The sequence below is a fragment of the Cervus elaphus genome, chromosome 14, assembly GCF_910594005.1.
Source record: "Cervus elaphus chromosome 14, mCerEla1.1, whole genome shotgun sequence".
Lineage (NCBI taxonomy): Eukaryota > Metazoa > Chordata > Mammalia > Artiodactyla > Cervidae > Cervus > Cervus elaphus.
Genome location: NC_057828.1, coordinates 70725735 through 70753134, shown reverse-complemented (window position 1 = coordinate 70753134; position 27400 = coordinate 70725735). Strand labels below are relative to the sequence as shown.

The 27400-nt window shown below is 45.9% G+C and overlaps 1 protein-coding gene and 1 long non-coding RNA gene across 10 annotated transcripts in view; one reads left to right on the top strand and one right to left on the bottom strand.

The window, feature by feature from the left end:
• LOC122707897 overlaps positions 1 to 9035 on the bottom strand; it is a 91820-nt gene extending 82785 nt beyond the window's left edge. Inside the window, exons 1-2 of the long non-coding RNA XR_006344954.1 lie at positions 8949 to 9035; positions 8747 to 8827 (exon numbers count right to left, since the gene is read on the bottom strand). This is a non-coding gene — a long non-coding RNA (uncharacterized LOC122707897). The remainder of the gene's footprint in view (positions 1 to 8746; positions 8828 to 8948) is intronic.
• The window catches only part of PROX1 (prospero homeobox 1), a 60046-nt gene continuing 36251 nt past the window's right edge, over positions 3606 to 27400 (top strand). For 2 of the 9 annotated variants that reach the window (XM_043923882.1, XM_043923874.1), the window contains exons 1-3: positions 8762 to 8890; positions 17136 to 18927; positions 25773 to 25880. In XM_043923882.1, coding sequence (XP_043779817.1) covers positions 17203 to 18927; positions 25773 to 25880 — 1833 coding nt within the window. In that variant the 5' untranslated portion in view covers positions 8762 to 8890; positions 17136 to 17202. Of the gene's footprint in view, positions 3820 to 8761; positions 8891 to 8940; positions 9158 to 9311; positions 9808 to 9925; positions 10070 to 10095; positions 10261 to 15026; positions 15061 to 17135; positions 18928 to 25772; positions 25881 to 27400 lie in introns of those variants that run through there. The other 7 variants (XM_043923877.1, XM_043923883.1, XM_043923879.1 and 4 more) reach the window with 7 other exon arrangements.

Here is a 27400-nt window from a genome sequence, read left to right as displayed (position 1 = left end):
TCATAGAAAGACCACTTTGGAATATGGAGAGAGGGAGGTGTTGACACTTTTGCCCCTCATACAGCTTCCTTTAGACTCCTGCTCTTAATTGAGTTTTCAGAAACCTGACTGGATCCAACACATCATCACTGTCCATCCGTGTTGGATAAGAACCAAAAATCCTCCTGTCCACTCGCTCTCTCAACAGGGTCACCAACTGCCACGCTCAGCCGTGTCTTGCAAACAGTAATTATCTGTCGAATGATTCCATCTTCTTTGAGCTACTTTGGGTTCTGCAGCCCCTCCGGCCTGGTTCCCCCCAGGTACCACCCCAGAAGATTGGCACTAAGACAAAGGGGTGAACTCACCAACTCCAAGAGGAGAAAGGATGCGGCCTCCTCCTCAGGGACCTGGGGGTGTGAGGGAGCCACCCTGGGCCTAGGATGGGGATGGAGGGAGATGAAGCTGGGAGGAAGGAGGAAGCCGCTGCCTGGGGCAGGGTGCTGTAGGGACCCTGCAGTCTGAGCAGGGCTGAGGGAGCCCTGGGTGGGGGGAGGCATGGTGAGACCCCTCCCAACTGGACACAGCCCACCACTGGGGAGCCGGGCTGCCTGACCCTGTCAAGCCGTGGCCAACAGGGGGGCTCTGAGGTCTTCCTGCCAACAGACATCAGAGGGTATCCCAGAACGTCCCAGAGCCTGGCCAGGCTGGCAAAGAGGTGCACCCCTATTACCCATCCCCCCTTAGCCTGGAACAGGGTCGAATTTATCCTCCAGCCTCGCCTTCCCTCCCATCTCCCCCTCCCATCCCTCAAACCACACTTCATATCCCTTATGCCCCACGGGAGCCTCCTTGTTGACTGCCCCCAACCTCCTGCACCCCCGTGCTCCCCAGTTACCTGCTCTAGTCCACACCCATCTCCTCCTCCCTCCTCCCCTGAACTCCACTCCCTAGCCCCTAGCCCCACAAGCTATTCCCCCCCACCCCCCAGGTACCTTCTGCAGGACACCTACTTCGCCCCACTCAGCCACCTCACCCTGATCGCCCCTCACCTCTACCCAGCACCTACTCATACTCCCTCCCTGACCTCATTTTCCCACCCCCTGACACAGGCCTCCGTCTCCAGATCGTCTTATCACCACTGCTGTCCCTGCCCCGCCTCCCCCCCACCACAAGTACAGGCAGAAGTACTCCTCCCCCCAGGACTGCCAACAGGAGTGCGCTCAGGAGTAAGAAACTCAAAGATACCTGTCTCCCTACAGCCTGGCTCCAGGAGTGCGTTTCTCTGTACCTGTTGAGGGCCTTTGTTTTGTCCCCTAGAGTCACAGACATATCCTTCTCACCCCCAGAAGCCAGACAGCAGGAATCTTCCACACTGGCCCAAAGATCCACTGACCCTGGGAGGACAAGCATCTAGGGGTCATGCTTTCGATTTCCCTCATTCAGAGAGCAAAGGGGGCCCACTCTCAGCCCCTGGGCTCATTCACTAAGGGCTGGGCCCATGCGTTCCCTAAACTGGAAAAATCTCTTCGGTAACCCCTCTCCAGGGATACACAGGGATTACTAATCTCAAGCCTTCTGAGGATACAGCAAAGCACCCTCCTTGGGACATTAAGTAGCCACTCACGGCCATGTCCACATCTCAAATCATCAGACTTCTTGATCCCTTCTCTGCTGGTTCCATTCCTTTGACTTTCTTCCCCTCTCATCTGTGTAGAGTCCCAGCCAGTCATGGCCCCTTCCCACCTACCTTACTTTCCCTTCTCACAGCTGCCTCTGGCTGAGCTCTCCCTTAATTACTTTGGGGTGTGCTCCTATTCATTGGGCCAAACCTAACTTTATGAAGGGTTGTATCGTACATGACGTAGATTCGGGGGAGCTGTTCCTTCACACAGGTAAATAGATGATGTCCATTTGATTCGGTTTTACCTAAAACTTTTTTTTGCCTTCTTGCTTTTCCCTACTTGAATAGAACTATTTGTCCTGTGGTTTTGTTGGGAGTAGGCAGCTTCTGTAGGAAAGGTTTGTCATTTATAAAAGAGAGAAGAAAGGATGTAAAGGAGAAAGAAAGCAAGCAAGGATTTCAGATTGGTAAATGGGTGCCCGTGGGCCTGATGGACAATTCTAACTCCAAAAACACAGGGCCTAGCTTCTGCTTTCAAACATGCACCAATTCTAGTTTTCATGGCCTAAGAAATGAAAGGTGAGCATATGAAGCGTCCAAAGTAGCAACTATGCATGAGCTAAAATATGGATACATCAAATGACAGTCCTGTTAGCTTCATCAAAATATTGGGGGTGGGGAGCAGAGGTGTCTATGACGGGAGGAGTACAGGCCAGTGCAAGTGTGATGAACACACGTCTATAGACTGAACAGTTTCTGTTTTTATTGAGCAACATTACTCATGCAAAGCTCTCTACAATTAGGAGTTGGATAATATCCCCACTTAACAGATAAAAAGAACTGAGACTCAGATGGAGTGACATACCCACGGTCACAGAGTCAGCAACTTGCTAAGCAGTTACTGGAAGCACAGTATGACCCATGGATTCCCACATCCTCCTGCTGACTTCCTAGCTGGGGTGGCCCCAGAAATCTTTATTTTTGAAAAGCTCCCTTGGTGATTCTTGATGACTAGCCCTGTCTTGGGAACCGCTGCTCCACATCAAACCACCCCACTCTCCCTGTCACCAGCCTTGCCTCTGAGCAGCCTTCTCCACGTCGGATAAAACATTTAAAACATATTTAAATAGCAATTTTGAAAAACTATGCAGCATATGGATTTTCCTTTTGATCTCAAAATGATGACAAACAGACACTTAGATACTTCATAAAAGAAATATTACCAGAAAAATTATAGAAATCTGGCTTTCAACTTTGTCTTGCTCTAATTTAAACAAAATGCAACTTTCCAGAGTCACTCACTACCAACCCCCCCCCCCCCTCCCAAATAAATCCAAACTGGGAGCTTCCTTCTCTTTTTCCCTCTGCGCGCCTGGCCTACACCTATTTATTTCTAACTCGCTGGCGTCCAGATTAAAAGCCTCCTAAAATGGGCAGTAGGGATGACTTAAGTCCTAGCATCAAAGCCCCTTGAAAAGAGCACCTTCTCCGAAATTCACACCCTTGACTGAAAACTGTCCTAAGAAAGGCCAAATGAGAAAATAAAGGGGGTGGGCAGAAGGGGAGGTCTCCAGCCCTCCAAGCGTCCCCGCCCTTATCTGGGTCCCCAGCGGTGGCCCCCACCTTCCAGGTTGAGCTATCCCACCGGCGGCGGGAACGAGCCTAGACCCCGCAGCAACAGGAGGGCGGTGGGGGAGATCGCGGGGCAGCGCGGGCCGAGCAGCGTCGGACGTTCCCGGCTCCGCGCCGCGCGCGGGGAGCAGGTGGCTGCCCTCCGCGCCCGCCGGGCGCCCAAGCTCTGGCCCACGGAGCCGGGCGGCGGCCCCCGGGGAAGGGCAGGGCCGCGGGCTCCGGGCGGGGCGACCCGCACCCCCACGGGGCCAGCGGGCGGGAGGGGGCGCGCCCTCCGCCCGCTGCGCGGCGCCACGGCCGCCGCTACTCGCGCGCGTCGTCTCCGGGCCGGAGAGGCCGCGACACCTAGCGCGGGGCCGGGGCGAGGAAGGAAGGGCCGGGAGGGAGGAGGAGACCCGGAGGAAGACACGGACTCGGAGGCCCCGCTCCCGCCTCGGGGCTGCAGAGGAGACTCCCAGCCTTCCCACCCGACCCGAAACTTTTCCGACACATGCAGGCGTGTTCCTCGCGGGTTTGGGCGGCCCCGAGTCGCCATCGGGAAGGAGGCTCGTCAAACAAATCTGTCCCCGGGCACGCACGCGGAGGTACTCAGACACACGGGGCGTGGGGGGTCGGGGGACGACCGGGCCTCCGGGGAGGTGCTGTGGGCGTGCAGGCAAGCTGGCGCTACCGCCCGAAAGGGGTTCCCCACGTGCGAGACCCAGTGCTTAAAATCCTGCCAAAGCTCGGAAGTACGGTGGTGCCCAGAGGCTCTGCGTAACTTTGCCCACTGCGCCCCCGCGTGCAGAGGCGTACACACACACACGCGCGCGCGCACACACACACACACACCCTCACCCCACCCTACTCCCCCTGGCTGTGGCCCGAGCCTGCTCTAATATTTCAGGGACTCGGGAAGAGATGCTAATCCGCGCCAAAGAGGGAGGGGTGTAAATGGCGTGAATCCCACTCCCCAGCACCCCCAGATTCGGAGGGAGACCGCCCAGTTCTCTCCGAAAGCGTCCCCTTCACTTCTCTCTGCCCTTGGCGTCTTCTCTACCGTGGGCTGAAGACGATAAAGCCCAAGAGGATCGATGTATGGTTCCCCACCCCCCCCTAAAATCACAACCTCTCCAAATCCTAACCCTCAAAGAGCCCGGTGGGGTTGAAAAAAAGCAAGTTATTCCGGAGGGAGGTCGGGGGTGGGGCAACAGCACCCCTCCGAAGACACGCGCGTGCGGCCTGGCGGGCGCCTCTTTGGGCTCAGCGCGCCCGGGCGGAGTGGCTGGATTATGTAAGTAACAGCCCTCCATGTGCTCACCACCATCTGTTAATATCTTGATATTGGAAAGTTCGGTGCCTGAGGCAAAGCCAGGGTTGGCGACGCAGAGCTCCCAGCCTACTCCTTTCTACTCTAAGGCTGGGATCGTACCTCCCTTTGATTGTTTCGCCCGCTTCCATAAAATCAAGTAGTAGTGTGCCCCTTAGATCACTGACAACCAAGCCCCCCTCCCCAGCGCCAGTGTGTGTTTTTGGGGGAAGAGTGATTTTCTTCGAGGTCACTCTTGTAAGGAATCCTTTCCATGGATTTGTTTATGACAATTCTAGGCTCCTTGAAGCTTTGTATTGGACCCTGATTTGGGGGTGGGGGCTTTATTTTTTTTAATTACTTTTTCTGCCAGCACCCCAACCCCAAATTCTTGTAAGAGTTATATTTCAACTTCTTTGGAGTGAATCGCTTCTATTTACTTTGAAAGCTGTTGGTTAAACAAACATCACTCTGGAGGCTTCTAAGCAGTGGGGTTCCCAGGAGAGAAACCTTGCAGCTGCTACTTGCTACTGATCTCCTGGCATTTCACTTTTCCCCCCATTCAGAACAAATCCACGTTGATCTTGGCCTCACACTGGGCACAGGGATTGAGAGAAAGAGCAGGAATATGGCAAGCAGGCAGTCCGCCTCTAGACAGCCTGGAGCAGGCCGGCCTATACCCTAGAGTTGGTTTTTATTTCTTTTTCTTCCTCTCTTCAGGGTGGTGGCAGTAGTAGGTGGTGGGTGGTGTTAGGTGTATATCCAGGCTGGATCTTCAGCATCCTTCTCCTGAAATAAACATCCATGTTTGTCTCTCAGCTGGATCTGGTTGAAATTCCCAGAATTGGTTTGTTTAGGATCTGCTAACGATTGTTTGTAAGGTTTTAAAATTACTGATATGCACTCTTCTCTCCTACCCCCATCTACTGGCTTTAAGAAAGAACCGGAGGGGTAAAATACACCGAAGAAATATCAAGGAGAAGTGTGTTTAACCCAGAACCAGAGGCATAAGTGATAAGTGAAAGAGTTTGACTAAGAACGCACAGATCACCCTTCTGATAAATAAGTAAATGTAGACTGCATGGATGAGGTTTGTTGGAAGACCAGTCAGAACTTGTGTTAACTTTTAAGTTACTGGGGTTGTGTTGGCAGTAGGGCGGAGACAGGGACTGACCCTAAACTTGCCCGATGGTTTCAGAGATGGAGCCTGTATCTAGGCGACTTCTCGTCTCCGGGCTGACTGATCGCTTCTCGCCTATCAGAAAACAAACCGCGAGTAGCCCGAGATAGAGAGCTTGGGCCTCACGCCTTGATCCAGGGCGGCCTGAGACCCGGGAGAGCGCCGAAGTTCTGGCTAGAGAGGTTGCCAGAAGCCTGGCCTGTATGTCGCCCAGACTTTAGGAAACAGTTCTGGCTTCAGCATACTCAGCTCGCCTAGCTGGGCTGCGGACCGAGCTCGCTCGTCCAGCGTCGCGCGCGCTCCTATTTCACTCCACAAGCCGCTCTGGTGCCCCCAGTGCGGGCTGCGAACCGCCGCGGCAGAGCTGGCGAGCCGCGAGCCTCTGCCGCCGAGGCTGGGGGGTGGAGGAGCTTTCTTGTTTGCCAAGCGGGGTACCCCGACCTCGACTCGGGCCTGCCTTCCCCGGGGAGAGATAAAGGACTTACTAGGGCTCGCAGGGAACTTTTCCCGCCGCCAGTTCCCCAGCGTAGTGTGTGCAAAACGTGCACCCGGGAGCTAGGTGCAATTGACAGAAACTTGTGGGCTAAAGTTCAAGCCGTTTCCTCCGAGAGTCTGAACCTTTTCTCTCGCTCAGCTTCCTTTCTTCCCCCCTTCCCCGCCCCCCCCCCCTCCTTCCCTGCCCTCTTCCCTTTTAAATGTCAAACTGAGCAGATGGTTTTAAGGTGTGGAGGGCATGTAGCCTTTACTTCTGCCAGTTTAATTGTGGGCTGGCGCTATCAGGTACACACTGGGATACTTAAGATACTAGGACGAAAAAGAAAAAAGGAAGTAGCGCTGATCCATTCACAGAACCCACATTTCTCCGCTCAGTACACCCGCTTACCTCGAAAGGACCCTACCAATAGAAACACTATTCCATCCTGTATCTAATGGGCATGTGGCTAGACTATTTCTGTGCCCAGTCTAAATTGTCACATCTCGATTAGAACACTTGATACAGTGGCCGATCATTGGAAGTGTGAGTCTGTGTTTGCTAGCCTCTATGTTGTTTCCAAAATGGGTGGAGGGAGTGTCTGGAGGCATCGAAAAGGGAGAAATGAAGGCGGGGAGGATGCTCAAACAAGTCTTTTTTTTTTTTTTTCCTGATCCCCAACATTTAACCCAGCCGGCTTAATTTTTTCCCCTTCTTCTTCTTTTCAATGTTTGAATCCGGTGCCAAAAGTTTCCTACAGGGTATGGACTGGAACATACTATTGTCAGTATTCTTATTCAAAGATTAGACTTCTTGACAGATTGATGTATTTGAGGCTGAAATTGTCCCAGGAAAAGTGTGCGTGTGTGTGTGTGTTGCGGAAGGTGGTGGTGGTGGTTGGCCAGTGTACTTGTAACACACTTGACAAACACTCTGTTGTCACGACGCAACACGATTCAACCTTTGATCTGGTTAAATTCGAGGGACACACAAAAAATACTTGTTCCCATCCTACCAAAAAAAAAAAAAAAAAAAGAGCGTCTTATCGATTGGGTGTGAATGTTTCTGCTTCACAGCCCTTGCAAGTCCCAGCTTTTATAGGACCTTGAAGTCATAAACGCGGTTGTCTTATTAAAAGCCCGTTTACTGTGCCCGGTGAAAGAGACATCCTCGCTGCGGCTGGAACCTTGCGCTTCAACATTAGCAACTTTCAAATCCCAAGCAGCTCTTCAAGAGCCACATGATCTAAAGAAATCGCGCTGGTTATTTTTTGTCCAAGAAATGTCAAAACAAAGTGAATTTTCTGTGGCTTGATGCAGAAGCCCGAAATTTAAGCGCTTTAAATTTCTTACCTAGGAAACTTTAAAGTTTGTTACCCAGGCGTCAAAACGGTGTAAATCCTGCATGAAACCTTTCTCTAATCATTCTGGGGTGAGTGAGTTACTGAGCGGTAATCGGTTGGTAGTTATGTTTGTTACATCCCCCCCCCCCATAAAGGTTGCTGTACCTACAATCCAGATAACGTTGTTAGAGGTAACCAAGGACAAATATTCTTCTTCCTAACAATTTTGACAGATTAACTGGGATTCAGCCAGTACTGGTCTTCTCATATCTGATGCAGCGGAGCCGACGCCAAACCTCTGGCACCTATTATTTTAATCCCAAACCTACCTGTATTGTCCACCTCTCCTTTCAAAGAAAGCCAGGGTGACATGTATTCCTGATACTAGCTACGATCTTTAAAAATGGTTTGAGGGTCCCCGCTCTCTCCTCGTAGACCACCCCAGCCCCCCTTAACCCCCCACTTTTTCTCCAGAACACTTTTTCTATGCCTTCCTCCACCCCCCGTCCGAGGAGCGCTCACTCGCTCGGCCGCTCGGCGAACTCGATCAGCGGTATCTGAGAAATGAAGGGGAGGGGAAAAAAAAAAAAAAGGACCTGCGTCCTGGAAGAGCGAGTGTGAGCCGAGCGGCGCTCAGCACAGCGCCCGCAGACCGCTCGCTCCGGCCGCGGGCGCAGCGAGCCGGTCGCCCCGAAGCAGCGGCTGTTGGGCGCGGGTGAGGTGGGGAGAGGGGGGGCGGAGATGGAGGCAGGGGAGGGGAGCTCCGGGCCCCTCTCCCCTCCTCTCCTCCCAGCCCCTCACCCCCACCCCTTTTATATATTTTTTTTCCTCCTCCCAAGTTCTCTTGCCTCGCTATCCCCCCTTGAATCCGAAGGCGCCTCGCGATTGGGTGCTGGGGCCGGGTACGTCAGTCAGACTGTGACGTGCGGTCTTCCTGTTTCCTTCAGCTGTGTCTTAAAGTAAATCTTGTTGTGGAGCGGAGCCCTCAGCCGAGGGAGCGCTCGGAAATAATACACCATTGCAGCCGGGGGAAGCAGAGCGGCGCAAAAGAGCTCTCGCCGGGTCCGCCCGCTCCCTCTCCGCTTCGCTCCTCTCCTCTCCTCTCTCCCCTCTTCTCCCCTCTCACCTCTCGCCTCTCCTCCTGCGCTCTCCGCTCCTCTTCCCACCCTCTCCTCTCTCCCGTCTCCTTCTCCCCGCCGGCCCGCTCGCGCGTGCCCGCACGGACTCACCGTCCCTTGTCCAATTATCATATTCATCACCCGCAAGATCTCTCCCCGTGCGTGTGCGCGCGCGTGTCCTCCTCTCTCCGCCTGCCCAAAAAAAAAAAAAAAAAAAAAAAAAGGCTCGGTGGGTCCCACCGCTCTCTGCACCGCGTAAGTATCTTCTCCCCCCCTTCGCGAGTCCCCTCCCCTTTTCCAGAATCACTTGTACCGGCTTGTTCTTGAATGAGAAGACCAGAAAAAGAGACTCCCATTACTCTGACCCGTGTACACATCTATTCCTCCCACCCCCATCCCCGGGAGAAAAGGGTGTTCTTTAGATGAATCATAATTTAAGGGGGGAAAAAAATTAGCGTCTAAACAGTTTCTAAGCAGGAGCCTCAGTGGAACTCAGCGCTCCGCTCCTCCCAGTTCCTAAGAGTAAGTGATCCGCTTGGCTTTTTATTTCTTTCTCTTTCCTGCTGGTGGCTGGGGGGGTGGTGTTGGCGATGTGTGTGTGTGGAGGGGGGAGAAGGCTTGGTAGTGCTGGACTTGTCGCTGATCTTGTCACCTTTTGTGTGTGTTTCGGGGGCGGTTGGGGTGGGGGGGGGACGCGGTGAGGAGGCGTTCGCTTCCTTTCCTTCTTTCTCTGGCCCTCTTCTCCGGAGAGAGGACCGCGAGGGGGACCGGGTCGCTTTTTGTTCGTCTGGATCCCCCGGGTCTCCTCCCCAGCTTCATCCTTCCCATCTCGCCCGGAGGAAAACTCCTGGGCTAGTCCCCACGTCCTCTCTCTTTGTCTTGTTTATTATAGCTGCCTTTCTTCCAGGCTCTTCCAATTTGCTTGTCATTTGCATACCTTTCACTTCTCCTTTTTAACCCCAGCAGAGGGCCAGGGAGTAGGGAGGAAGGGAGAGAGGGGAGGAGGAGGGGGTGGGGTGGTGGTGGGGCGCTCGGCTACTTGCCTCTCAAAACGCTGTCGAAGCCGAAATGTTGAGATCGGGGTTGGAGCAGTGGAGAGATGGTCCCGGGCTACGAGCGCGGCGCCCCTCTCCTGAGCTCGCAGGACCCAGGGCTAAGTCAAGTTCAGTAGGGTAAGGTGGCACTGGAAGCCTCGGGTTGCGGGGGGGGGGGGGGGGTCGCGTGGTCGGAGGGGGAGCTGGGGCGCGAGCGCCGCGGGAGGATGGAAGGATCGCGGTCCGGGTGGGGGTAGGGGATGTTCTTGTCCAGCGGATCTGCTCGCAGTCAACGCCGGCGGTCGGCTCGGTTGGACTGCTTCCATCTGATCTTGGTTCGCCTGGGTGGTACCTACAATTTTGCCCCACTTCGGAGGACTGGAGAGGGAGGAATGGAGAGGTGAGCGAGATTGCTACTGGGAAGAAAAGTCCGGAGGAGGGGGAGCGGCTATCTTGCCCAAACAGACAAGGAGAGGGGGCGACGAGGGCAAGTGCGGGGGTTGGGGGGAGACATTCCCCAAAGCCCCCAGTTTAGCAAGTTGTTGGTTCTTCGGGTGTACCCGCCACTTACTCCTCGGGCTAAAACTCGAGGTAGGTAGAGAGTGTGGATTGGAGGGGCCGGGGGGTGGGGGGCGCGGGAGGGAAGTTAAAGGGAGAGTAGTTTTGGAGGGAGACTCACAGGTCTCCCGCCACTTTTCCACCCTTTTTTTTTTTTTTTTTTTTCGGAAGTTGAGAGTCCTCCGGGCAGGCCGAGAAGAACTGGGAGGAGGGGTTGATCGACAGTCTTAAATAACCCAAGGAGGCAGGTTGGAGTGTGAAACTGCTGTTCTTGGCAATCCAGAACCCACTCCGCCTGGGGGAAGGCTGAGAACTCACCTGCTTGTTTTTATTTTTCCAAGAAGGTCTGGTTGTCTCCTTGAGCTTATGAAAACAGTGCAAGCACAGGGTGGCCTTCTCTCAAAGTCAAGGCTAGAAGTCTCTTCTCTTTCTCTCTCCCCACCCCACTCTCTCTCCCATCTATAACCTCCCTTACCAAAAGGAAAAAAAAAAAAAAAAGTGCTTTCCTAGACTACGTAGGCAGAGGTCTATTAGCCCGAGGGCTGTGCATGGGCAGGGCCTGACAGGTGTGTTGTGTCAAGAAAGACAGGTGCAAATTTCCTCTGTGTCTGTGTGTGTCTATACCGTTCCAGACCACGGTGTGTGCTCCAGGGTTGGAGAGGTTTATGAATTTATGGTTGCCCTGGTTAATAGGATTGCCCGGGCTAATGGGAACTAGGCTGTTGTCATGTTTTGAGCCCTGCCATGTGAGTCCTTTGGTTGGGGGTGGGGGACAAGTTGGTATGTGTTTGTTTATTTTTCTTAAGGATGTTGGCAGGCTGCTAGGGAGGCTGTGTCTCAGGCTCCTGTCTGCCAGGCAGCTGAAATTACCCCCCACTTCAGGCAGCAGGTGGAGGGACATTGACTTTCTCTTTGCTTCCCTCTGGTTTACGCCTGTCTCCCAGGTCTGTGGGGGTGTTGCGGGGGAGTGGTGAGAGCTTTCTTTTGTGTGTGTGTGTGTGTGTGTGTGTGTGTGTGTGTGTGTGTGTGTGTGTGTGTGTGATTTGGACATCCATGGGTAGTATGTGTAACTGCCAAGAATACCAAAGTCAGTTTGAAAGTGTTACTGTTGTTAACGCTTATCTTTTTAGCGTGCTTTCTCCCTGCCCAGAAAGAATAGGTATGTGCATAAACTCTTTCAAGTCGTATGTTAAATACTCTCATAAAGTAGAATGAGCCTGTCATTGTACCAGACATGTGCCAGATGTCCTAGTTAGTACTTTGATGGAGAAGGAAAATCTCAAGTATGTGAGAGGTAACTGGTGCTTTTCTATTTGATGCAAGATGCAGGCAGTCCGCTCTCTGAAGAGTTTCTTGCAAGAACTTCTGAGCATTTTCAAAATTAAATGGGCTGTGGGTGGTGATGAAGAAAAAGGGGAGTAATTTGGTTAACCTGTCCATGTGCAAAACCGTGGACCTCTTTCTGCAATAGTAAAACAGATGAAGATAAGGACTGTGGGTTCATGTGTGAAGGAGGCTATTGAGAATTCAGTGTAGGCACTATATCTGGATTCTCAACATCTGATCTTTTATTTTTTTTTTTTCTTTCAAACAGGCTGCTTCTTGAGTTGCATAGAATTAGATTAGATGGCGAATGGTTTTTGCTGGTTGGTTTGGTTGCTTGGTGGATGATCATTGTTTCATGAAAATGAGAGTGTATGTCATTTATTCTTTCAACTTAAACATCCAAGTTCCTCCTAATATTTTTCTTGGATGCTTTTGTAGTTCTTTCATAATTAATATGTCATCTATGGATATGTTCATTCGCTTTATTTTTGATAAGTATTTTCTGTGCTGGGCACTTATTGATATTTTTATGTGTCCATTATGCAGAATTCTATTTAGTTTAATCACCACCTTGTGAGAAAAATGTCATGCATACGTAACATGCATCTTTGTTCTCACTTTATTCATTCCCTAACATCTTTCTTCTGTAAGTAGCACTTACAATCTTAAAACATAACCTAGCTGCCAGGCGTGCTCTTTATTTATTCAAAGTGAAATAGGCCTTTTTTCATGAATTTCTTATAGGTATTGTTTGCATTTGCAACTGTTGAGATAAGGAATGGTAAAGTTCAAGATTAATAAAAGCTTACAAAATGTTAGTAATTTAATAATAGAAAGATGGATTGTGCCTGATATGTTATAATTGGATTCTAATTAAGTATCTGTATATATTGTAAAGGACATATACATAAGAAATTTCTAAAACCTTATTGCCTGGTGTATTCTAAAGCTTCAAAGGACAGAGTATTTCAGTTCTCTTCAGAAAGAAAAAAAATTGTTTCTCCTTGAAGTTATTTCTCACTCCCTTTTGTTTACTAATCTGGTGCTTTTTAAATAAGCATTATTACTTTTTAAATAAGTAGAAATGAATTTTTAGGCATGTTCCAGAAAATTGCTGTTTTCATTTTGCAGGTGAAAAATGTATGGAAATTTTGATAGAATGGAGGAATTTTAAATGAAATGGTTCTGATTTGAGAACTCTATGATAGGAAAATGTAGAGTCTGTTATAAGCTTTTGACAATACAATCTTAATTAATTTAAGTATTAACTAATATCAAGTGGAGTATTCACAGTAAACACCAAAGGCTTTCTTAACCTTATAGCAGGAACATCTCCAAGGAGAAAGTTGCTAATTAGCAGAAATGAACTCTTAAATACAGTGAAGGGGACAGCTTGGTAGGGGGCCTGGGCGGGGAGGGGGGGGGGCAGTGGGGTGGAGGAGGGGAGTACCTAAATCAAATCATCTGATTTTCCCCCTTGAATTACTGATTTCCAGATGGATTCACAGTGTTCTTTGTTGGTGTTATTCCACTTGAAATTTCATAAGGGACTTAACTCAAGTAGATCAGAGGCCCACTTAAAGGTGGTTTTCTAAAAGAAGTAAAAGCATAGGCTTGAGCAATTTCTTCAAATCATTTTATCAATCAAGACTGATAATCTATATAATCCAAGCAGGAAACTATGCCAACCGTACCTTCTTCCCCATTTCATGAAAGATTTACCTGAACTATTTGAATAAAAACCATAGTGAACACATCTTTGTACAAAATCTGGACTCCAGATAGAGGCATAAAGGTTGCACCCCCTTCCCCAAATAACTTTTTTCTCCCGAACTTTAAACTTTTATTTTGTACTGGAGTATAGCCTGTTAACACTGCTGTGCTAGGTTCAGATGAACGGCGAAGGGACTCATCCATACATAAACTTAAAGCAGAGCACTTCACCACTTTCTACTTCACGCTGCAGTGTTCCTTTGAAATCCTTGCCTGAAAATTCTTTTCTACTGACATTATCATCAGCTTCCTTAGGATTCTCCTTGTAAAATTATCTGACATTCTTCAGATAATTCAGATTTTAATGAAGAATGTTGTGGAGTCCTTAAAATCTGACTTGATTGTACTTGGATGTTTGTTCTTCTCTTTTCTCTGGGAAGAATCTGCTAATGTTAAGATACTCCTCGTATAGAAGTTATTAAAGCATTTGTGTAGCTAGATAACAAGTGGTACAACCCAATATTTAATAATAAAATATTCTATGTAGATTTTCATATTAATTAAAAGGACTTTAAAGGAATAGAATATGTGTATCGATCGATAATACATTTATTTGGGTTCAAATTCTGTATCAGTATTTTTCTGCATACTTGCTGATATTGATGTTCACCAGTGCTGATCAGAAGGTTTCCCATTGCCGGGTTAAACTCAAGATTAAATATATAAAAATCAATAATAATTGTAGTTGAAACATATGGCTTAATACATATATTAAGAAATAAGGGAATTTTAAAAAATCTTTAATGGGCAGGTTGATATCACTGATAAATTCATTCCATAGTATTCTCTAAATTCTGAACTGGGTAGTCACGGAAGCACTTTTGAACGCATTTTCAGGTGATTTAATTTATATTATAGTCATTTAACAATGCATTTTCTTGTGTGGTAAAATATTTATATATACTGTTTATGAAACATGATGCTGATAAAATACTATAGTCAACCAGTTATTTTATTTAATCTCTCCTATAGCCTCCATGGGTTATAATCTCAATGTGTATGACTCCTATACCTTCATTTTTGAATTCAGCTCAAAGCTATATGGAGAGATTTATTTATTCACGCCTATTAATATAATGCCTTGTCTTGCTGGATTATATCATTTTTCCTAGTTTTCCCATTTGTTTTGTCCTGATTGTTATGTCTCAGTGTACATTTTACAAAAAGACCTAAAAGTATGTAATTTCCCTTAGCCCCAAACAGAAACAAATTATTATTTGATCTAAGAATGCTGACCAGTTGAAAGAGAATTGCAAAAATCAGTTTCGTTTGGGGAATTTTAAAGAAGTTACAGGATAGTTTCTTCTTGTAACACCCAACCATCATGTTTAATTAACACGCATTCGCCACTGAAGATGAGCGTATCATTTCTTTCCACCTTAGAAAGAGCACACTCCTCCTCTTGGCTCAAGCATGAGGTGGGGATGCAGCTGTTGATACCTCGGCTAGAGGAGAGGAAGTGCAGTTGACGCAGAGGTAGAGGCGGCTGGGAAAGGAAGGATGGCTGTGGGTGACCTTGTGTTCATCTCTTATACCAGCGTGTTGTTTCTGAGCCTCTCTTGCAGAGATGCTCTTCCTATAACAAGGATGGGTAGGAGGAAAATCCAGATAGGATGTTAAGAGGAACAGGGGAAGAAAATACTGCAGAAAGTTTATTCAACATTTTGATTGGAGATCTGTGTGCTTTTCAGTTGCTATTAAGGAGAAAATGATTTACACACAAAAAGACAAGAGGTAAAATTTTTAAAGAATGGCAATGAACTCTCTTTTTGAAAAGCTGATATATACACACAGAGTCCTCCTTGCAAAGACTTCCCCCTCAATATGCGAGTCTTTCTGAGGTTTAAAATAATTCATCTTTTTTCTTGTTTGTCTGTTTCCCCCCTTTTTTCTCTCACTTTACAGCTGTACCTGATTTATCAGATCTAACATGTTAGTGAAATATTTGCCATTGGATTCTTGTATTACTGAAGCCAATTTCATTTATTAATGTGTGAGGGGTCACAATCATCTTGAATTTAATTTTGAACCCTAATGCTGAAGTTATCAAGATCTGATTCCATTCCAAGTTTAGGAAATTTCATCCTGAGGCATACAAAAACTATTTTACCCTCAAGCATCCAAAAAACATATAAAGAAGCATCGTGTTGCTTTCTTGACACTCTGAACCAGGTTTTATTTAAAGGTTGCATCTTCATAGGAATACTGGGAACAAGGGTTGCAGGATGACATCTTTGTTGCTTAAAAAAAAAAATACACATTGCCATCTAAGCATTGAGCTTTTTCTTGATTTTTACAGGTTATTTCATGCTGAAATTATGCCTATTTGCATGGATAGTCATTCTTTAAAACTAGCCACAGATGCAGTCCTAGGGAGCACGTAGATGTTTTTACAGGTGAACCGAAAGAGATGGGAGCTCTTCCAAACACTCTGCACGCTGCCTTTGGCAATAGACCCTGTTATTGTGAAGATGTGCTCTGTTAAGCAAACGTGAAGTTTAATATTAGATAAACCCCGTGTGAAAAAAAAAATATTTTCATTTTCTTCTTAAAACGTCCATTGTAAGCAAGGAGATGTGACATCTTAACGTTTAGACAGAATTGGGGTTAGCATCACTGGTTAACACCACAAAATATGTCAAGTGCCTTTTGTAAAATGCAAGGAAGGATATTCTCTTTTTATATTGTGTTCCTAAGAAACAATGGAAGTTCATATGCAGAGACAGTATTTCCCTTTCTCACATAGTTCATTGACATTATCTTCTTTCTTCTTTATGTATCTCCTTTCAGTCTTTTTTTTTTTTTAATGTTTTAATTTGGCATGAGAAATAAGATTCACAAATGGTGTATGTTAAAGAGTTTCTTCAGGCATTTGAAGTATTATTTTGGCAGATTATAGGAAAAAAAACACAAAAACTAGTACTGATGATGTATTTATCCTTGCCTAACTCAATTTATTGTTCCACATATGGATTTCTAAAATGTGATAATGTCCTTCTTTTGCACTGAGTCCAACTTTAAAATTTAAGTCATCAAAAAGACAAGATAAAAATTTATAAATATCCTTATACTTACATTAAAATCCAGCAACAGACACCATCTTCAGATGTGATTTTTAGTAATAAAAAACCCCGCATATCTGTGCTAAATAAGCAGACTTGTAAAATGAGTATTTGTGCATTTATTTCCATGTTAAATTGACCATTTGTGTTGGAAAGATGCTGATGGGAGTGTTCTCTTCCCCATTTCACATATGACAAAAATATTTTAAAATTCAGTAATAAAGGGTGTATGTGAAATATTTGCATTCTTTAGACTCGTTTCCCCTTAATAGCATTAAAGCCACAATAATTCTATTGCAGAAATGGAATTTTTCATTCAGATTTCATGCATCCTCAAAATTTAACCTTATTTCTTAAGTATGGACCACTTTTATCTGCTTTTGTAATATGAATCTCAGTGCCCAAAATTTAATCAATTGGTTGTCAGAGGCTGTGTTCTTATAATCTACTGTTTCTTCTGAAGATAAACAGTATCATTTTAGGCATTTGTGAAAGAGAATCATATTACTGGTGCTTAAGCAGTTTTTGCTTTTTTTTTTTTTTTTAATCTTAATCCATCTTAAACCAGTGGAGCAGAAATATTTAAAAATGTTTCATTTCAAGCAGAGTGCATAATAAATTGCAATAATTGTAATGTGCCATAAATCCCAGAGCCTATGCATTTTGCATTTGATTCAGGATTGAGGTCAGGAAATTTGGAGAAATTTAAAGAAAATGATTCATCAGTCCTTTTGTTCTGTTGGCCAGGGTCCCGGGATTCTTGAGCTGTGCCCAGCTGACGAGCTTTTGAAGATGGCACAATAACTGTCCAGTGATGCCTGACCATGACAGCACAGCCCTCTTAAGCCGGCAAACCAAGAGGAGAAGAGTTGACATTGGAGTGAAAAGGACGGTAGGGACAGCATCTGCATTTTTCGCTAAGGCAAGAGCCACGTTTTTTAGTGCCATGAATCCCCAAGGTTCCGAGCAGGATGTTGAGTATTCAGTGGTGCAGCATGCAGATGGGGAGAAGTCAAACGTACTCCGCAAGCTGCTGAAGAGGGCAAACTCGTATGAAGATGCCATGATGCCTTTTCCAGGAGCAACCATAATTTCCCAGCTGTTGAAAAATAACATGAACAAAAATGGTGGCACAGAGCCCAGTTTCCAAGCCAGCGGTCTCTCTAGTACAGGCTCCGAAGTACATCAGGAGGATATATGCAGCAACTCTTCAAGAGACAGCCCCCCAGAGTGTCTTTCCCCTTTTGGCAGGCCTACTATGAGCCAGTTTGATATGGATCGCTTATGTGACGAGCACCTGAGAGCAAAGCGCGCCCGGGTTGAGAATATAATCCGGGGTATGAGCCATTCCCCCAGTGTGGCATTACGGGGCAATGAAAATGAAAGAGAGATGGCCCCGCAGTCTGTGAGTCCCCGAGAAAGTTACCGAGAAAACAAACGCAAGCAGAAGCTGCCCCAGCAGCAGCAGCAGAGTTTCCAGCAGCTGGTTTCAGCCCGCAAAGAACAGAAGCGAGAGGAGCGCCGACAGCTGAAGCAGCAGCTGGAGGACATGCAGAAACAGCTGCGCCAGCTGCAGGAAAAGTTCTACCAAATCTATGACAGCACCGATTCTGAAAATGATGAAGACGGTAACCTGTCTGAAGACAGCATGCGCTCCGAGATCCTGGAGGCCCGGGCCCAGGACTCGGTGGGGAGGTCAGACAATGAGATGTGCGAGCTGGACCCGGGGCAGTTCATCGACCGCGCCCGGGCCCTGATCCGGGAGCAGGAAATGGCCGAAAACAAGCCCAAACGGGAAGGCAGCCACAAAGAAAGAGACCCCGGGCCCAACTCGCTGCAGCCCGAGGGCAAACACTTGGCCGAGACCTTGAAACAGGAACTGAACACTGCCATGTCGCAAGTGGTGGACACGGTGGTCAAAGTCTTCTCGGCCAAACCTTCCCGCCAGGTTCCTCAGGTCTTCCCGCCGCTGCAGATCCCCCAGGCCAGGTTTGCAGTCAACGGGGAGAACCACAACTTCCACACCGCCAACCAGCGCCTGCAGTGCTTTGGCGACGTCATCATTCCGAATCCCCTGGACACCTTTGGCAACGTGCAGATGCCGGGTTCCACAGACCAGACCGAAGCGCTGCCCCTGGTGGTCCGCAAAAACTCCTCGGACCAGTCTGCCCCCGGCCCCCCGGCCGGCGGCCACCACCAGCCCCTGCACCAGTCGCCCCTGTCGGCCACCGCGGGCTTCACCACGTCCACCTTCCGCCACCCCTTCCCCCTCCCCTTGATGGCCTACCCGTTTCAGAGTCCAATAGGTGCTCCCACCGGCTCCTTCTCGGGGAAAGACCGAGCCTCTCCTGAATCCTTAGACTTAACTAGGGAGACCACGAGTCTGAGGACCAAGATGTCGTCCCACCACCTGAGCCACCACCCCTGTTCACCAGCACACCCACCCAGCACCGCGGAAGGGCTCTCCTTGTCTCTCATCAAATCCGAGTGTGGCGATCTTCAAGACATGTCTGAGATCTCACCGTATTCGGGAAGTGCAATATCCTTTCATTTGCCCCCCCACCCCAAAGAGAAAACAAACTGAAACCAAGAAGGCTTCCCCCCGAGGTCAGGTTTACCCAAGGGTTTAGAGTCATGTAGATTCCTGTCTCCTCCAGTCTGTTCTCTTTATTCCGAGTCATAGGCTTTTAGCAACACGTGCGTGGCACTTCTGGTTGCACAAAAGTGTTACAGGAAACCAACATGCCTGCAACTTTCACAAGTTGTTGATTGCCTGCAAGCGCTCCTATTTCATCTGTGATTTTACAGCCGTGTTTTTTCCTGCTGTTTCTTCCCGTATTATCTTCTTCTTCTTTTTTTCCCCCCAAGAGTATTTTTAGAGCATGGGGGAGGGGGGAAATCTCAGTGTAATATTGCACTCATCGCATTTTAACATAGTAAGTTTTATAGTGGAGTAAAGTCAGTTTCGAGATCCCCAAGATTCCATAAGAAAATTCTCCCTTTAGCCATCTAGAAGGCTCCTGGTTCGTTTAAAGAAGGCCTGATTAAATCTCATGAGGAACACTTTGCTGATGGGAGTCTGCAGTGGGAGAAAGATGGATGTGAATGGGGAGTTAGATGCTCTCCTTATCTTTAAGGGGGATTTTTTTTTTTTTTTTTTTAGGGAAATATACAGGTACTGATTTATTCAGACGACATCCGTCTCTCTCGTTCTCCCAAGGTCTGTTCTTCGGGTCTGGTGCAGCTGCCTCTATGCATGATTAACCTCTGTTCAGCCATACACAGAAATCTTTTGTCCTAACATACACAAAGCAAATTATTTTGGAAAGCGAGAGAGCACAATTAAATATAAAACTCAGCTGTATTCAACTTTAAAAATGCCTCTTTTTAGGTCTCTTTTATATTTTGAACCTGACTTTTGAAATGCCAGTTATATTTTTTCATTAGACCTGTCCTGAACTCTAGTTATTTTTAACTCGTGATTTTTTTTTTCTCTATAAATTGGTCCTTTTAGTAAATTTTTTAAAAATTGTGTGGTTGATATTTGGGGGGAGTAGAATAGTAGCATTTGGGGGCAAGTAGAGGCATGTTTCTTTTATAAGAAATTGCCAGATGGATATAAAATTTAGCTATTAAGTTGGCTGCTGCTAACGTGAGGGTTTTGAGCAATCGTCTTGATGACTAGGGATTGGCATTTTCATATCTAACCCCACTCCAGAGGCTGCCATGTAAGGGCAAAGTCCCAGCTGTGGTAGAAATGTGTTTTCCTTGATATGAAGGTCATCTTTTCCAGCCAACTCAGGATAGCAGTGAAGATTTCTGGTAAGGTGAATGTGTGATACACATGTGAGACCCACTTGGGCAGTTAAGCACAGAGTCTCTTTCTATAGAGAGGAAGAAGAGGATAATGTCTGGAGGGAAAGATGTGAGGACTTAAGACATAAATAGATGAGTCATGGTTTGGTTGCTGATTTACAAATCTAACTTTCGGAGATCTGAGGTTGAATCCCCCAGTCTTGAATCAAAGCTGTGCCAGGCACCATGTCATACACCATAAGCAGGCAACAAACATTGGTCAAATTGAAATATTGGTGATGAGAAAGGCAACGTACAAAGACACAGGCATTGATTTTTTATTTTATTTTTTTTACGCTTTGCAGGAGAGTGTCTTCTGGGGCTCATACCAGGCTCATGTCCAGGGCCAGACCCCATTGCTCCTTGGAGATCTCTTACTTCATTTTGAAGCCAGTTGTAGTGATAGTGGGTTCTCTCTCCCCTCACTCTCTCTGTCACACACACACACACACACACACACACACACACACACACACACACGAAAGGGACATGCCCATTTGGATGACTATTTGAAGCCAGGTTTCAAAGTCTTATAAGGCCATGCTCAACTCTTGAACTCAAGATGCTGGATTCTGGTGGTGGTTTTTTAAATAAGTTGAATCTTCTAAGAAAACCATCTTTGGATTGCTCTAAATGTTGCCTATGCTCTCTGTCTCACCCTCTCTAAATCCCCTGAGGAATTTTGAGGATTTGAATAGAAAGAACTTCCTTTTCTTTCTATACATATCAAAGGCTTTAAAGAGAATTTAGTTGCTTCTTCTTCAAAGGAATGAATAACTTCTCTCTCTTATGGTAGAAGATTCTGCTCAACAGGGATGGTTTGGAAACACCTGTGTTCGTATGAAATACTAGTTGCTTACACCTGGAGTTATTTCTTATGTGTCGCTAAATAGTTTTGGCCTCTTCCTGCAATTAATGATTACATTTCCTTCCTGCTGGCCTTCCAGCTTCTGTTTCTTTCTCTTTTCCCCTCCACAACCTCGCCCTGTTAACCATTTATCTCTTTGCTCTATTATTTCTCAGGAAAAAGATAGGCGAGTACCATTTTCTGGAGTCTGCACAGTTCTGAAGGCCGTGAGAACAGGAGTGTTTGTTGGGAGACTGGATCTCCTTTTCTACCGTCTTGTGTGGCCATGAGTTCTTCCCTTGACTTTCCTGATGATGGTGCCTAGGCAAAATTCTCAAGCTTTTAGTTTAAAGAACTCTCTAGGAATCAGAGCAAGCAAGCGGACTTCAGTTTAAGTAGAGAAGGCCATATCCGAAACTGTTAGGCAGTTATCCTTTGAAAAGCTCCATCAAAATGAGGAGAAATGGGATGAAATGGTATCTTCATGATTGCCATTATTGCTTTTCTCTTTAGTTCATGGCTTTCCAAACTGTAATGGATAATTGAATACTTAAGGAACGATTCTTTCCCACCCCAAAGGCATCATCTGTTTCTTTGAACAAAGGAGCCCAGATAAGAACTATCAAGGACACCAGCTTATCAGATAAATCCATTCCAAGCCCTGCGCATTAAGCATATATGTTCTATGTCATGAAATGCACTACCTTGGTATCTTTTCTGATAGAAAGGCAGTAGTGAATGTGTGCATGGTAAACTGAATGTCAGTGCACCTGCCCCAAAAGCTCATGTCTTGGATATAAAAAATTTGTTCAGTGTCTTTGCAAATGAATCTATTTAATCAAATATTAAGTTTTATTCAAATTCCAAAAGAAACAGACAGCCAATTGTTTTTCCTCCTGATGTTCCTTGTCATTCATCCTCTTTGCATCTCAAGAAAAATAGCCTTGTTCGGGCCTCAAACATTTGCATGCACCCAAGTAAAGCCCAAGAGCCATGTTCCAAGCGTGGTTAAGACGTGCAGGTGAAGAAACGGAGACTCTGCAGCCCGGCAGCCAGCTTTCCCTGTTGGACTTTTAGGGAGAATGTTAAAAAATACTTGAGGTTCAAAAAGGAAAATGGCTTAATAATTTGAAGCTAAAAATCCACCCAGAAAACCTGAATTCAAAGTGAATTTCTAAAATATGAATGAATCCGTAGAAGTTGATTTTTTACAATTTTGGAAGTCATGTGGGGCCACAGGAGTTCTATTAGGTGTGTTATCTGTAGGGAAACATGACTGTTAAAGACTGGAAGACTCTGGGTTCCTCTCTTCTCCCTCCCTCTGATTATGAAGTAAGTACATTTAAAAATAATCCATAAACTACACATCCCATTGATTATGTTAAACTTCTTAGTGGAGCCACAACTGGCTCTCTCCCTTTATGAAATGTGAGAATTTAGATCTTTTCTGCCCATTTAAGGTGTCTAAGGAGGAAAAGTCTCTTAGAAACATAGCAAATCAGAGCTTAAGGAGAAAGCTAAAATCCTCCAGATTTCAAAAACGTTTGAGAATTAGTACTCCCGATCTTTTTGGTTGGCCCTGCAGCACGTAAAACCTCTAGCCACAATTCAGGATTCAGCTGGGGAAAAAAAAGAATTTTCTTCCTGCAGCCTTCACAACCTATTATCCTCCCATTTGCCTTTTTGCTGCCTCCGCTGCTCCTGCGGCTGTTGTTTAGGTGAGGTTATATCGTGCTTGGTAAACAGACAACACTTACATCCTCAGGTTGTTTGAACACCGTTTTAGGTTCAGCTGCAGTCCCCTACTTCTCTGATCTTTTATATTCCCCAGCAGATGTCTTTCATTAATTTATGGATTTATCATCTTTTCTTCTTTTTTTTTCTTTTTCTTTTCTTTTCCTTTTTTTTTTTTTACACCTGGCAGCTGTCTCAAGTTTCAGCAGTTATTGTCTATTTTGCATTATACATAGAATTGAATGTCATCTGTCTTCACAAAGCTATGGCTAAGAGAATTGAGGCAAAGCCACATGAGCTGCCGGGACAGATCTTGTTTGCGCTCCATCCCCCCTCACCCCACCCCCCCCTTTACCTCCTTAATATTTATTTGTGCTCATTTTCTTTCCTGGCCTTGAATGGAGCTTAGCTCGTGTTCAGTACAGCTGTATGTTTACTGAATCTATTCCATCATGAGTCATTGTGCGTGTGTAAGTATCCTGGAAACAGCTAGTGCTTTCTTGGAAGAACAGTTGCTTTTCAGCACAAGCACTTAAAAGGGAAATTAACCAATTGGTCAGTTCAGATTTATTTTGAGGAGGAAAAAAAAAGGATTATCTAACTGTTGGCTTTTAAATCTTTCATTAGCTATTTTTAATAGTTTATTAGAAACATATATTTTATGGGAATTTTATCTTCATTACACGATGAGCAAGAAATAAAGATGTATTCTGTGTTCCGTTGCCACTGATCGATTCCAAGTATTTCCAACAGGAAGCATTTTAAAGCAAAAAAAAAAAAAAAGGACTTGAGAAATTCAAATTAGGATGATTTTGTCATGAAATAAAAAGCCTCTAAATCCCAATCAAAAGAAGATGGATACTTTGCTCTTTTGTTTTTTTTAAATAAAAATGATGAAAACATCTTAGCATAATTTAAAGACATTGAAAGCTCCAGGAAGTTTTGGTGGCTCAAGAAATCTCTGAGAGCCGCAGCAAAGCAGTTTGCTTTGTATGAGACCAAATTTGAAAAGATTTGGGACTTTTCCCCGCTAATAATTAAATGTACCAGGTTGTTTGAATGTAGCCGGTCTGAAAGAACAGATTAGAACCCAGATCTGAGCATGTTTGTTGAAGTTTGGACTTGCCTAAAACTCTTATCACGAGGCAATAGGAGACAGCTTGCAACTATTATTTCACTTATCCATTTGGACAGATGGTCCTGAAGTGTGCCGGGCTCCTTTAGTCCCCTCTCTCGGTCTAATGGAGGTTACTGGAGGGCCTTTCAGCTCTTTCCTTGGCACAAGAAGTATGTCAGTCATAAATTATCGTCTTTGTAATCATTAAGGATCTCAAACAAAAACACAAGTTCAGTTAAGCTGCTTTGGCTTACAGATCTCACATCAAAATTTCTTTCTTCGGTGTTTAGTGTTTATTTTCAGTGAAAACAAAAGGCATTAACTTTTCAATTCACAGACCAAGGTGATCTTTTTCAAATTGCATGATACTAAAGGGAATGCTAATTGATCAAATTCTCAGCATTATATTTGGTTAAGCCTCCTCTTATACGTAGTCAAGAGCTTATCAATATTAATTCAATTATGCTTCTCTAGGAACTTTCAGGTTTCCCCCTCTGTTCCTGAGATTGGGCATGCTGTACTTGATGGAGGTCATTTAGAAACCTTTGCCTTTCTTAAATATCTGTGTTTATTTGACCTTGCTTCATGTGGTGTGAAATGGTTGTGGAGCTTGTTAGCCAAGTGTGTGTGTGCTTGTGCATGTGTGCATACAACCACACATGCACATTTTCTTTTCTTCTTTTACCTTATTTTTTTTTTTTTCTCGGATTCTCTTTTAAGAGAAAATCCTTAGAGGAGCTTCTAGGAAGGACCCTTAATTGACCTTGTGGGGGACCACATTGATTTTCTCCACGTGCGTCTTCATTTCTGATAAATTATAAAGCCATTAATTTGCTGAGGAAATGGCAGGGCCAGGCTGCGGCACAGATGTGACCAGAACCATCCCCGCTCCGAGTGTGCTGAGGAGTGCCAAGAATCTGGGGGAGAATCAGGAAGCCGGGATTGTTATGGTTAGCCTCACATTCTCTTGGGAACTGTTTTAGTTGCTGCTGTTTACAGATCTAAAAGGTAATGATGTTTCCAGATAAATAGGCCTTCTTATTTTGGGTAAGTGGCCATTTATTGATCTGCTAACCCACATTTATTGATTTGTTAGCCCCAACCACTGTGCCACTCTCCAAGGAGTTAACTATAAATCCAGGAGAGGCAAATTGTATTTGGTTTTGGATCCTTGCTTTAACAAAAGCAACACCCCCTCCCTGTTCTCTCAGTACCCAAACTACCCCTCCCAAGTTTTAGCTATTATTGAAAAGGAAAACAATTAACAAGATATAATAATGAGATAGGAAGAAAGTGAGTCAAGATGCTCCGTTATATTAGCACTAAAAGGTAAAATGTGAAGCTTGCCTAACAGTGATCAAAATAATGCATTTTATATTTTCACTTACATTAGTATAATAATTGGATGTCAACTGCAGAGAGCAAAGAGAAGAACAAACAGAACTGTAATGCAAAGAAGGAAAAAAACTCTCATGATAAGAGCTGTGCAATACCTGTTGGACACATTTGTCTCCTTAGCAACAAGTGACCATATAGATAGCCTCAGGACCTCAAACAGGGGGAATAAATGTTTTGCCATCCTCACCAGGAAGTCACCAAGATCCCACAACTCAATTGTGCATCCTCACCGTTATGTTTGGCAATTTCTGACCAGCAATGGTCATTCTGAGCCAGCAACAGCAAGTTAGTGATGAATTCCATGGCCAGAGTCCTTTATCTTCCAGAATTCCCGTGGCTACTGGGTGGGCCTCCAGACTCCTGGCAGGGGGGAGGGAGGGATGGTGGGTACCTGCGTTTCAAGAAATTATCTCCTTAACCAATTGCATCCTACATGCAGGAAGGATTGTCACCCAATCACTTGAAAAAAGCAAAGCTCATGTTCTTTTATACCCGTTATCCCAGCTCCAACATGCTGAAGACCTACTTCTCTGATGTAAAGGTAAGGACGTTTTTCAGTATTTATGTTTTCAATTTCTGTGCATGAGGTAGTAATTTGAACTCTTAGAAGTTAATGGAGATGAGTATGGGGTCGTTTAGTGAATACACCTGTGTTGTAATTGATTTAATGCACTTGTCCTTCGGTCCAAAGCTGTGCCAAACAAGGAAGCTCCTTGTGTATTAAGGCCAAAGGACTGAGCGCACGGATTTTCGTTCTACTCCCGGAAACTTCTCCTCTGTCATTATATGTCTTAATAACTTCTTGGAAGAAATTTCAGCTGGTCCTGGAGGGATGCGCTTTAGAGAATTTTTTTTTTCCTTCCCTTAGCCACAGTGAACTGTTTCTGTTTTCGTTTCTGTTAGTTTCCCCATATTTGTGCTTAGGAAAGCAAACTCTAGCACCTCTTTTTCCCCCCTGTCGAAAGGAGCGTACATTGAAATTCTCTCTGCAGTAGCTGCTTAAAAACAAAAGTGATGATTGTCTCTTATTTACAACTTAATTTGTTGTTGATGTAGAGTACACTGAGCATAAGGAGAATGAATAAAGTGACAGATTCAGGACACATTATTCAAATGAGGATATGAAAGCTGTCGGCCTACAGCTGCAGCCTCCCTCATTCTACAGAATATGGGGACCTCCTGGTTCTGTGTGTGTGTGTGTGCGTGTGCGTGTGTGTGTGCGCGCGTGCGTCTGTGTCTGTGCGGGGGTTTTAAGTAATTGTTTGCAGCAACTTGATGTTGTGTTAATCATCTGTAACTTTTTAAAAGAGAGATTGGGTTTTGATGATGATAATGACACGCCTGGTATCATTATCCAAGGAACTCGATAAACATTACATTAGCTGAGATTAGTTTATTAGGGCTGGGTACTCTTCCCCCCCCACCCTCCCCTGCCCACCCCCCCGTGTGTAAAGTTCTTATCTCTGCCATGGAGAAGCCATGAGCTGCCGAAACGTACTCCTTTCTCCAGCGCTCCCCTCCCTCGGCGGTGGGTTTTGTGCCCAATGCCCGAGTTGCATCACTGGCCCCCTTTGGCAGGCCGACCCATTGCAGGCTCTCCTTCACCCATGTTTTACTTGGCCTTGAAAGAAAAGTTCTGTTTTCCGTCCTGTTGTGCTTTTGAATTGTGCAGCAACTTCAGCCTTTTATCTCTCTTCTTCCCTGGCCGAGCTCCTTAAGTGGAAGGCGTGTTTCCTCCTCATTCCGTGCCAGCAGACTCGGCAGCATGGGAAGGCAGAGACAGGCAGGAACTTGAACGGCTGGTTAAGCATCTTTAGTCAAAGAAAGGTCGAGGGCCACAGTGGGCCGGGATGGGGTTTGAACCTTGGTGGGGCACCATCGGAAGCTGACAGATTGAAGGACATTTGCCCATTGGCTGAGAAGCGACCAGTTTCTAGAGCCTAGTTCTTCCAGGAACCCTCCCAATACTTTAGTTCTAGGAGGGGAACATGGAGCAGAGGAAGAAAATTGTTACTGTGTGTGTGTGTATATGTGTGTGTATGTATGTAAAGGTGTCCGTGT